The sequence below is a fragment of the Aptenodytes patagonicus genome, chromosome 1, assembly GCF_965638725.1.
Source record: "Aptenodytes patagonicus chromosome 1, bAptPat1.pri.cur, whole genome shotgun sequence".
NCBI lineage: Eukaryota > Metazoa > Chordata > Aves > Sphenisciformes > Spheniscidae > Aptenodytes > Aptenodytes patagonicus.
Window position 1 is genome coordinate 58787942 of NC_134949.1, and position 11470 is coordinate 58799411.

The following is an 11470-nucleotide window of genomic DNA, read 5'->3' on the forward strand; positions in this document are numbered from 1 at the left end:
CAGGCAGCAGCCAGCTCACAGCCTGGAAGTGACTCTGCTCTCAATCAGGAATTGAGAGCAGCTGGGGGACTTCCACCATCCCCTCTCCCTGCTCACGGGAGCAGAGAAATCATTGTGGCAAGGCCCCAGGTGATGGGGGGGGGGGGGGGGGGGGGATGAGTTACAGGATTGCAGGGGCAGGATCTGAGCTGGAAATGACCCCCCGCAGGGTGGAATCAGCTCCTCTGTGATCAGGGAAGGTCAGGGGAAAATGCATTTCTTGGGTCAAAAGGCAGAGGGACAGAATCAGGAAAGAACTCTTTATTTCCCATAAATACAGCAGATTCTTCGCGCCGGGCGTTTCGTTTTAAATCTTTTTGTTTGTTTGTTTTCTTCCATTTACAGAATTTTGCACTGAAAATATATACAAGTCTGTTCAAGAACCAAACAAGATCTGAAAAGAAAAAACCCATAGAAAACCCTGAAAAGAGACCAGAAAGGGAAGTAAGACACAGAACCCCAGCACAAACACCTTGCTTCCCCCTCTCCTCTACCACCCACTGCGCCCAGCTCCAACACCTCACCTTCACTGCCCCCAAGCCAAGAGCACACGGCACCCCGCTTGCCTCCATCTTGCAAAGGGCTCCTTCTATCTCGGGCAAGCCAATGCAGGGCGCAGCTTGCCCCTGCTTTTAAGATCAGGCCCTGTCAAAACCAGCTTAGGGATGGGAAGCAGCTCCCGTGGTCGGGATGGGGATCGCTTGGGATGGTGCCACCCCCTGGTCTCCTCCGTGCCTGCAGATCCCCGCTCTTGTGTCACAGTGATCAGGCGGCTGGGGCAAGCCCCCTCCCCGCCACAGGGAGTCAGGCCTGCCTACGGCTGCGGGCAAAGGTGCGCAAGGCACAGCTGTCCCCCCCACCCCCCCCCACCCTGTACCCCCTCAGTGCAGTGGGTACTGCAGCGGGCTCCCAGTGCAGAGCTTAGTGGTGCCCCCTGGTGATGGGCTGGGCTCCAGCCGCTCCCCGACTCCCAGCCCATCACCTACCCCACCGCGCGAAGACCAATATTGAAGAGCTGAGGAAGCCCCCCGCCCCACCAAGCTCTCCAGCCCAGCCAGGGGGGAGGAAGACCATGTGCTGCTTCCTCTCCCTGTCTGGCAGGAGGCTGCGGGGAGACTCACCCCCCCACAGCACGCCCCTCTCAGGGTTGGCACGCGGGACAAAGTCCGGCGGCAGTCCCCAAAGCTCGCTGCGGTAGATAAAGCATGTGGGAAGGGTGTGGGCTTTCTCGTTGCAGGGGTTCGGTGCCCAGGAGCTCCAGCTGAAGGTGTCAGGGAGGCACAGAGCAAGACCTTCCCAGCCCCTGGGCTCCCACCCCAGGGCCCACCTCACGCCAACAGCTCTGCTGGCAGCTGGAAGGAAGGGGATATGGAAAGATCTCTCCCCTGATCCCCTCCAAAGCAAGGGCAGCTGCCTGCTCTCTGGTGCTGGAAAAACACCCGGTCTCTGTCCAGCCTTGTTCCGCACCAGCTCCAATGTAATCCCGCCAGACAGGGAACTGCTGGGGCCCAGCTCCAAGGAGGGGGCAAGGGGCACAAAAGGGAGCACTGCAGAGCACGAAGCAGCTGAAGGGCTGGGAAGCGTGAAGGGGATAGACAAGGAAAAGGATCTTCCTTTGCTAGGCCTTGCCCCAGGCTGAGGCTGTTAAAGCTCCCCATCCTCGTTCCCCACTGCACCTAGGGGGAAAGCAGGGTTAGAAGAGAAGCTGGGCAGACTGGGGAGGGAGTGACGCCTTCGGAAGAGCAGGGAAGGCAACTGTTCACCCACACGAAGCTTTCCACTCCACTCCTAGTCTTGTGGGATGAACATCTCCTGGCGTCTCTGCTCTCCTCCTCGAGGCACGCTCCCTCTGGCCCTCGCCCGGCCATCTGGAGAATAGAGCGTGAGCAGCAGCCCCCCACCCGCCCTCCCCATCTCCTCAGGTTGCTCCAGCCCTGCAGGGCTGGCTTCCCAAGGACGCTGCAGCGTAGTGCCTGCAACATGTGGCCCTAGAGGTTTCCCCAGGACTCCGGCGGGGGGAACTGGTCCACATCCCCCATTTCATTGTAGGTTTGCTCTCCCATGGTGAAAGTCAGCTTGTACCGTAGCCTCACTTTCTCCTGGAGACAGGGGAGAAAGGATAAGGAGTCAGAAGGGGTGGGGGGGTGGGGGGGTGGAGAAAGTCATGAGGCACAAACCATTCAGGTCTCTAGGAAGCCGCAGAGAGCAGAGGGAATAGGGACAGGGTAACCAGGCTTTGCCCAGGCAGCAAGACCAGCCTGCTCATGCCCCAGGGATGGTGCCGTTACCTTCTGTGGGTTAGCAAGCAGCAGGACTTGTGTGATGGCACTGGGGTGGACGATGGGGTTGAACGCTGGCAGCTCTGTGCCTGAGGGAGGCTGCAGCTTCACCTTCATCACCTAGGGAGAGAGAAGAGCATCCCACATTCCTGAGGGGGACTTGGCAGCCAGAGGCCCTGCTCCTGTATTTGGGGAGCTTCCACTGTCTAGTCAAAGGGAAAAACATTGTGCCGGTTCCTGCTAATCTGAAGGCAACACAACTCGCTCTCAGCCCCACAGAGCTCTCTCCACCCACCCTGCCTTTCCTGCAAAGGGAGAATCACACTTCAGCCCAGTCTGGGGACCTCAGCCCCAGCAGCCACCTTACCTTGGGGACAGCAGACTGAAAGACAATGTTGCGGATGGGTTGCGGGGCCGTGCTAAGCATAGAAATCACCACGACAAGCACATCTGGCCTCTCGGGCAGGGCATCCTTAGCAAAGTGGAAGAGGATGCGGAAGCCGTGCTGATCATACACTGTCACAGGGAGGATGCTGCCTGTGGAAAAGGCAGGGACAGGCAGCAGTCAGCCAGGAGGGAATTGGCCCTGCAGCAACTTCTCCCCATCACCCAAACTTCATACAAGTGACAGAGGTACCACTCCTCCTCAACCTCCACAAAACCCAACAAGCAAGAAGTTTCCTCACATTCTTCCCTTCCATGTGTGCATGGTTTGTTCCACCTTCTTCATACCCTGTCCGGTTGTTTCTTCCCTTATTTGTCTGGCTCCCTTCCAAACAGTCCACCCCCCCAAGCTTGCCCCACTCTTTCGCCCCGGCTCACTGGGTTTGATTGACTCCAGAGGCACAGTGATGTTGGCCAGTGAGATCTCCTGGGGCAGCGCGGTGGCAGGAGGCTGTGGTGGGACCGCAGTACTTCCTGCTGGTGTGGCGGCAGCTTTTGGAAGTGTAGCAGGGGCAGGCAGCTCTGAGGTCAGGGGCAGCGTGGGATTAGGGGAAACGCTCTGGAGCACGGGCAGAGCGCTGGGATTGTGGGCCGTGGTGCCAGAGCCGCTCCTGTTCTGAAGATCCCTCAGGGTGAGCCGGGGGGGTGGCTGCTGCTTCTCCCTGTAGGGAGAGAGAGCAAGGAGTGGAACGGGGCACTGAAATGTCATGTCCAGCACCCCAGAAATGGAAGTGATGGGGAGAGATGCGGGATTGCACTACTCCTGCTTACCATCGCACTTGTTGAGACTCTGGAGGCAAAGACTGTTGCAGCAGAGTCTTGCCCAGGAGGTCCAGGTCATCCAGGCCACTGGTGAAAGGAGAAGGTTTGGGGGAGGACGCTCCTGCATCTGCTTTGACTGGTGGCGTTGCCGTGATAGGGGTGATATTGAGCTCGTTGCTATCTGATGACTGCAAAAAGAGTGCACAGGAGAGCCCCCCAAGCAGGGTTGCATATCAGCACCAACCATCAGACATGGCACACTTCCCTACCTACTCCATTTGTTGCTTTCACCACCCTCCCCACCTTCTGCCCTGGCTCCCAGCACATTACCTGGAAGCTGTTCCAGCCGCTGCTGTCACCAGCTTGGGCAGGATGCGGTGCTGGGTCATTCAGGCCTGCCGGGGGTAAAAGCAAACATGAAGCTTAGCTACCAAGTGGGTAAGAGCATTAAACGAGGCCTGAATAAGACACAGAAGCAGCAAGGCAGAACCACCAATGTGGTCCCCATCTCTGGCTCCCATCCTTGCATGGGGGAGAGCTGGGAGGGTGATAGTGTTTTTTCTGCCCAGAGATCCTAATTTACAGTCTAGTTCTCACTGCAATTGGCAGAGAAGTGAATACTACTGGGCTGACAAGACCCACTGACCACGTTGTCTACTTCATGCTGTTGTACTCAAAGCACCTATCTTAGGAAACAGACACTTTGATGGAAAAAGCAGGATTCTAGAGCCTTCTAGGATTGGCACCTCACAAGACTTCCATGTGAACAGTTCTGGAAGTCCCATGCATCTGTTGTTAGCTCGTGACTTCAACTGCAAGGAGTAAACATGAGGAGCTGGGGGTGATCCACCCTTGTGATCCCATCTGGGGATGGCCATTGCATCACTCTTGATTTACCTGCCAGGTCAGTTTTCCCAGAGCAAATCAGAGGGCACATCCCTGCAGGCTCTCTCTGACTAGTCAGAAAAACACCACGGGACTGAAGTTCGGAATCATAGCAGGGTCTTTCCCTCCTTCTCCCTCACACTAAGTGAAGGGCACCCCTTGGTCTTTCATTATTCACCTCTCCCAGAGCTTTCCCTCATTCGTGCTCCTGCCACAAGGAGAACCATCCACGCAGACTGTCCAGAGCCAAGGAGAGAATAAAGAGCTTTTGCTCTGGCCTTCTCACCTAAAGACATGAGTTCATCATCCAGCAAGGAGACAGAGCCAGCTTGGTCAGGCACGGGGACTGCTGAGCCTCCTGAAAGGGTGGGCAAGGCTGGGTAGGAAGGGCCTGTTGCCGGAAGATCCAGGCCCGACAGATCCAGAAGCGCTGAGGTGCTGCCTGCAAAGAAGGAACAAGCTGAGAGACAGAAAACCTTACCCAGTCCTTATCCAGTGTGCTGAGGCCAGTTCCCATCCTTCCTCACACCTGGGAGAAGGAATTCCCCCTCTGCTCTCCCTTCCAATTCGTTCTCTTCATGCATCAGTCATCTCCACAAGCCGTTTCCTCATCTCACCAACCCTACTCTGACCTCCTGCAGGTTTCACCTTTCCACTTCTCTCCATCTTCTCTTACATTGCAAGAAATCAGCAACAGGGTCCCTCTGCTTGACCTTCCTGTCTCCATTCCCCAAGTCTCCTCACCTCGAAGAGGACCGGCCACTATCTCCCCATTGATCTCTTCTCCCCGCACGAGCTGTTTGTAGAGATTGATCACCTGTGTCAGATTGTCATTGGCTTGCAGAATCTCCGCTGAAATGGAATAAGTGGGAAGTAAGTTTGAAAATCGTGAAGAAACAAAGACAGTGACTTTTATACCCCAACTCTGTCTAATCCTTCAAAGCAAGGCCCAAGGAGCCGACAGCAGCCCACTGCAGATAGCATTTTTGCAATTGTTGCTGCAAACTGTACCAGGGTACATTGACACCTCCATGGCAGTCTCAGCAAGGAGAAGCACAAGCGTTGTTCCTACAGCGAAGTGGAGGAAGCCTGTAACACTGCTGATTGCTGCCACATGTCCCTGCCTAGTGCCAAGCCATAGACTAACTAACCTACAGCGAGCAGCCACCCCAACCAGAGCAGTGGCTGCTGATATACGCCATGCCGTGGGCAGTCCAAGCACAAGCTCCCTGAAAGAAGATTGAGGGAGAAGGGGACAGAATGAGGAAGGCCAGGTATGCTTACCCAGAGCTTCATCATTGTCTTCTGTGTCACTGGCGAGCCGGAAAAGCATGGGCCTCATGCGCTCGCAGCGCTGATACAGCTCCTGAGGGAGAGGAGAAAGGGGTGCTGAGGTGAGCAGCAGGATGCTCAGCTGGGGGTGCAAAACAGGCAGGAGGAACTTGAGGAGATAAGGGTCACCCATCTCTGCTAAGCTCGGGGAGGATGCTGGGATGGCTTTTCCTCACCTTCATTAGGTCCTCATTGCTCTCCGTTGTCTCCCCCCTGCTGTAGTTTGTCACCATCTCTGTCAGCAGCTTCACATTGTTGTTCACCTCCTCGATGGCATTCACCCTCTTGGAGATCTTCTCCATGCGCTTCTGGTCCTGGAGGGGAAACACATGGGGAAGGATGTCCTTGCTCTTGTCTGCAACGTGGAGAGGAGGAAGGCTGGGCCAGCCAACACACCAACTCCCTGGACTAAGGCACAGCAACGCTGCCCTCAAAACAGCTCCCACTCCAGTGGAAAACTCCAGATCATCTCTGGGCCAGCACTTGCCAAACAGGGATGGAATTGCCACAGATCTAGTGCTGCAGCAGGGCCTGGGCCACAGAAAGTGCCCAGAGCCATTCCTCCAAGTAGCCAACGGATGGCAGAAATCACACAAGGTCTCTTCAGCAGCTGCTGCTGCAAAATTTTGGGCAGAAGCTCTGTATGTCTGCATGAGGACAGAGAGCCACTGCTCCCTTGGTGCCAACCAGACAATGACCCCCCCCCCAGGCCCCCTTCTCCTCAGCCGCACCTCCTGAACCATCTCCTTGATGAGCTTGTTGGCAGCCCGGAGGTCCTCAGGATGGGAACTTTTCAGGAGACGAGCCAGTATCTGCAAAAGAGAAGGCACCTCTGAGCCCAAGCTGAGGGGTGGCAGCCAGAGTCACTCTTGCACCACTAGAGCCAGTGGAGGTACCCCTGCCCAAACCCCTTTCTGGCAGAGGCAGTGGACAAAGCCAGCCGTTTGAAAACCCAGCCACAAGAGCCTGTGGGCTATCAGAGACCAGGGACAGAAGAAGTACAACTGGTCTTCCTTTTCCCGTTGTGGTTCTGGTTATGCAAGATAGGTCTTTCCCCAAAGATCCCCTGCATTCAAAACTTGCTCCTGCTTGCCCGTTATGCACCATGGAGACCCTGGAGCACAACAGCACTAGTACCGAGAAAGAGAGAAAGCCTGGTTTACACAGCAATTGCCATATGATTGCAACGGACTCCTACTCAGACCTCTTCACACGCCTCTTCACAGGTGCAACTGGTGAAGAGGGAGAGCTCCCACTTTCTCTCCCGTTCTGTAGTCAGTGAGCAGTCCCACTGGCCACCTACAAATCCTCATTTGCACACTGTGACCCATGGAGGCAAAATATATCCCCTGCAGCAAACCGGCATCACACTTCGGCTGCAGGAGTAGACCCAGAGGAGCCTAATACTTGCTTAAATGCATCAGCACTGATAAAGCAGAGGTTTGCCTGAGTGGTGACACAATTCTGATGGAAAGGCAATATAGGATGGGTCCAGGAAGGTATAAGTAGTTGGGCAATAAGCAGATTGCAGTGCTGGGGGTGGGGAAGAGATAACAGCAGCAGCATCTGGGGCTGGGATTTGAACCTCATGGCCAGATAACTCAGAAGCCTGGAGACCGCACAGCAGCAAACCTCCCAGAATCTGCTGGGCTACTGGCAGCGCTTCACCCTTTGCACCATCCTGCAGCTAAGCGTTCCAAAGGTCAAACAGACCCACACACCCCACCTCTGGCTTTTTCCTTTCTCATGATTTTGGAGCGGGGCCTCAGCATTCCTGTGATGCATTTTCTGAGGCACAGCATGTGGAGCAGGGGCCTTGACTCTTTCTGCACCCCAGGAGGACAGGAGACCCTGGAGCTGGGAAGATGTGGTCCGCTATCCCTCTCCTTTTGCACAGAGCCTTTACCTTGGATTTCTCTTCATCATCAAAGATGATGTTCTTGGGTCGAGGGGGAGGAGGCAGAAAAGGAGCATCGTCAGGCAGTTTTGGGTCACATTTCACGATCCCTGCAGCAGAGATCAATGGAGAGGTCAGGAAGCCTCACCCACTGCGGGAGGGCACTGCCACCTAGCCACCAAACCCAGCTGGGACTGAGGGCGTTTGGGTCTGCTCCCACTACCCATGATCCTGGATTGTGTTTTCATGCAAGAACTGTCCCCCGCTCTCCACCAATATCCTATCTTAGAAAAATCCAGCATTGACTGCCAAAGCACTCACAGCCCTCCAGCCCCAGCCCCTTCCAGCGCCCCATCTCCTGCAGGAGCAAGCAGATGTCTCCTCCAACCCAACAAACAACTCAGACCAGCAACTCCCTCTGCCCAGCTAGGAGCCACAAGGCAGCCGCTCCTTCGCCTGCCCCTGCAGGCAGACTGATGGATGTGCTGGGTCTGGGCACAGGAAAGGGAGAGTCTGTTTCGGATTCTGTCCAGACAAAAAAAGGAGAGAGGGCAAACCGTCCATCCACCTTCCCCTTCCAGAGCACTGCCTCTCACCTTGTTTCTTCAGCATCTGGTAGGCTTCTGAGATCTTCACCTCGTGAGGCAGCCCTAATGTCCAGCTGTACATCAACTCCAGGATCTTTGACTTCACTTTTTCTGGTGTCCTGCTGCCAAGATACTAGAGGAAGAGAGAAGAGGTGGCTTGAAGCTGCTCTGAGCCGTTGTAAGCCTGGCTGGTTCCTCTCCTCCCCTCCCCCAGGAGAAGTGAGACCGTTCCCAACGGCACAAGGAGGAGGAAAGAGGAAGCAAGCAGGAAAGCTCACGAGGCCCTTACAACACGTCCTACGCTGCGCTCAGTTTCCACCACAGGAAACACGAGAGGTGGGAGAAATGCTGCACCAGCAGCCCCTCAACGACACACAGGGACAGGTGGGAAGGCTCAGGCAGGTCTCTGTTGCCTTGTGAAGGAAAGGGTACTGCTAACAGAAGCTGCTGGGCAAGGCAGCCCTTCAGGAAGGAGGGGACAGCAGGGCTGGGAGGGGAAGGACTGTGGGTAACGGTCCCTGGGGCAGGACCCAGCCCTCTCTCTCAGGGGCACTCTCCAGCACAAAGCGCTTGGCACCCTTTACGGCTAGGCGAGCCCCAGATGACCAGCACCCAGCGGTGAGATCTCCAAACGTTACAGCTCTCCCCCTGCCACACAATCATCCTTCACTCTTCTCCCGTGGGTCTGCTGGGGGCACCGGTGGTAGAAACAGTGCATGTGCTGCCAGTGGCTTAAGGTAGAGGACATTCTCTAGGGTGTCTAGCAAGAGGACTTTAGGATGCTGCTGTCACTGTCCCTGGATCACAGATCACAAGCTGTGACTGGCAGATGAAGGTTTTCCTTAGTCATATTTAATCTGTGCTCCCTTAACTCCATACTTGCTGGTGTTAACTGCCTTGACTGCACAGGAGAGCACACACAGCTTGTTCTGCTGCAGGAACAGCAGCATCAGCAGAGGAGCAGGCAATGACTTGGTGCTTCAGATGGACTTGCCAGAGCACCATTGACCAGGCCTGGGCCTGCCCTCTGAGAGTGTCTCAACCAAGCTGGGACACCCTAGAGAGACATGGTCACGATGTCAAAGCTGGGGGAGGTTCCTGAGCACATGCAGTACAGAGAGAGCCTAACAGAGATGCTGGGAAGCTGACTCCAGGCATGCAGATGAGCTCAGTAGTCTCACAAGTGCTGGTTGCATCATGTCTAGCTGGTCCTTAGCTTCCTGCATCAAGAACCAGCTGGGACCAGAGGGGTGAAAGCTCACCTTCCCACTGGAAAACTCACCAGGGAATGAGGACTAAACCTCCTACTAGCACTGTCCCGTTTCCCCCACATCCCAGTGGGTGCTTGGCCTTTCTGCTCAGCCACTACTTCTTCCCAAAGCGTTCCTGCCACCAGGCTCTGGTCCCCTCGATCCACGATCCCCTGGGACCCACCTTGGGTGACACCACTTTGATGAGCTCATTGAGGAAGCGGAACTTGCCCACCTCGTCGTGGAAGCGTTTGCCACAGCTTTTCATGCAGGACTCCAGCACCTGGGGACAGGGGCCGGGTGAGCCCCGGCACAGGATCAGCAGCAGGTTCAAGAGCCAGCTCCCTCCTGCTCCCCCCTCGCCAGGCATGGAGCCTGTAGCTATCCTCACAGCAGCGTGGATGGACACCACCTTTCCCTCCCAGGTGGCCAATCACCCTCCCAAAGGGAAGCAAGAAGATTTTCCTCTTTGGAGGAAACAACAACAGCCCACGGAAGGGGATATCCTTAGAGAGTTCGCAAATACTGGGGTTTCACAGCGTGGATCCACAATGACATTAAGGGAACAAAAAGCTTCCCATCGACTTCAATAGGCTATGATCCTTCCTAGGAACAAGACCTTTCCTACCAGTCACCCCTCCCCTCTTGTGGAACCACCTTCAGCCCCTCTCCCACCCAAGGGCTCAGGTGCTCCTTCTCAGAGGGAGTTCAAAGCTTCCCATGCTCCTCCAGTCAAACTGGAGCAACCCCACACCCTGGTCCTCCATCTAGTTTTACCAGCCTGCAGATGCCCTTACCGTGAGGGCCTGGATAGCTTCCCATTCCTGTGGAGACTGGATCTTGTGGGCAAGAAGTCGGGTAGCAAGCGGAGGACTGGAAGGAGTGAGGGGAAAAAAAAAAAGCTAGCTGGTTATTGATTTAAAGTACCTGTGCGGTACCTGTGTTTCTCTCTGGGCATCCAGGGTTGAAAAGCATATTGCAAGTTTAAGGCACTAATAAGGCACTAAAACCGTGTGGGAACCTTCTGTTAGTGGACCAGGACCCCCCACTCGCCCCCACTCTGAGGGGCTTCATGCCTATTCGCCTCTCAGGACAACCCCACTGAATCTTACCGGGTGGGCAACCGTAACCCAGGCCCATGACCCGGAGCAGCCCGGGGGGGAAGGAAGAAGCACTTACCCCTCTAGCTCCTTATTGAGCTGCTCACAGAAAGCATTGATACCATCCCAGTCCAGGTCCTTGTTCAGAGGGTTTGTCGCTTTGTCTGCGGGCGGGAGAAGGGGACGGTGAGAAAGCCTCCCCGGGCTCCCACCCCGCGGAGGTGAGGGGCAATGTTGCTCCCGCTCCCTCCCCGCCAACTCCCGCTCCCCCACCGTTTGCCCGAAGCCGCCCCCTCCACAGGCAGGCGGGCCCGCCCCGACACCTCGCTACGCGCGACCCCCAGTCCTTTCCCAGCCCCCCACCCCCCCCCCTTGAGCACCCCCCCGTTCCCTCCCCCCCCAATGCCCCCCCTCCCCCCCCAAGCAGCGGCGGCCGGGGCCCGCTGGCGGCGCGGCCGGGCCGTGTCGTGTCAGGGGGAGGGGAGGTCCCGGCCGCACTCACTGATGCGCGCCTCCAGCGTCTCGGGCTCCATGGCGGAGGGCCCCGTCCGCCCGCCCGCCCGCCCCGCCGGCTCCTCAGCGGGGCAGCGCCGCGCCCCCACCCAGCCACCCGGCCCGGCGCCGCCGAGCCATCGAGAGCGGACCGAACCCTCTAGAGCGCCGCTCCGACAGCCTCACCATAGAGCGCCGGAAGCCGGCGGCGCAGAGCGCCGCCGCCGCTACCCAGCGCGCCCCCTGCCGAAGCGCACCCCCGATCCACCATAGAGTTCACCGCGCAGGGGAAAGAAAGGCGCGGGATGGGGAAGGAAGCGGAAGACCTCCAGGAGAAGGGCACAGAGAGCGAGTGAGAGCAGGGCAGGCCAGAGCGCCGGAAACCAGCCGCCTCACGGAAACA

At 56.8% G+C, this 11470-nt stretch overlaps 1 protein-coding gene across 3 annotated transcripts; it reads right to left on the minus strand.

Moving 5' to 3' along the window:
• Positions 1–1967: 1967 nt before the first annotated feature.
• Positions 1968–11468, minus strand: GGA1 (golgi associated, gamma adaptin ear containing, ARF binding protein 1). Of its 3 annotated transcripts, none has more exons than XM_076338126.1 (17): positions 11394–11468; positions 10655–10739; positions 10273–10348; positions 9660–9758; positions 8235–8358; positions 7648–7748; positions 6473–6553; positions 5918–6055; positions 5694–5775; positions 5154–5261; positions 4696–4851; positions 3855–3919; positions 3534–3712; positions 3141–3424; positions 2686–2855; positions 2328–2438; positions 1968–2138 (listed from the first exon to the last, which is right to left on the minus strand). In XM_076338126.1, the coding sequence occupies exons 4-17, from the start codon at positions 9741–9743 to the stop codon at positions 2028–2030; spliced, it is 1794 nt and encodes a 597-aa protein (XP_076194241.1). In that variant the 5' UTR covers positions 9744–9758; positions 10273–10348; positions 10655–10739; positions 11394–11468; the 3' UTR covers positions 1968–2027. The 3 variants fall into 3 exon arrangements, with proteins under 3 accessions (XP_076194241.1, XP_076194226.1, XP_076194233.1); XM_076338111.1 differs by lacking the exon at positions 11394–11468 and adding an exon at positions 11254–11273; XM_076338118.1 differs by lacking the exon at positions 11394–11468 and adding an exon at positions 11078–11193.
• Between the last annotated feature and the right edge of the window lie 2 nt (positions 11469–11470).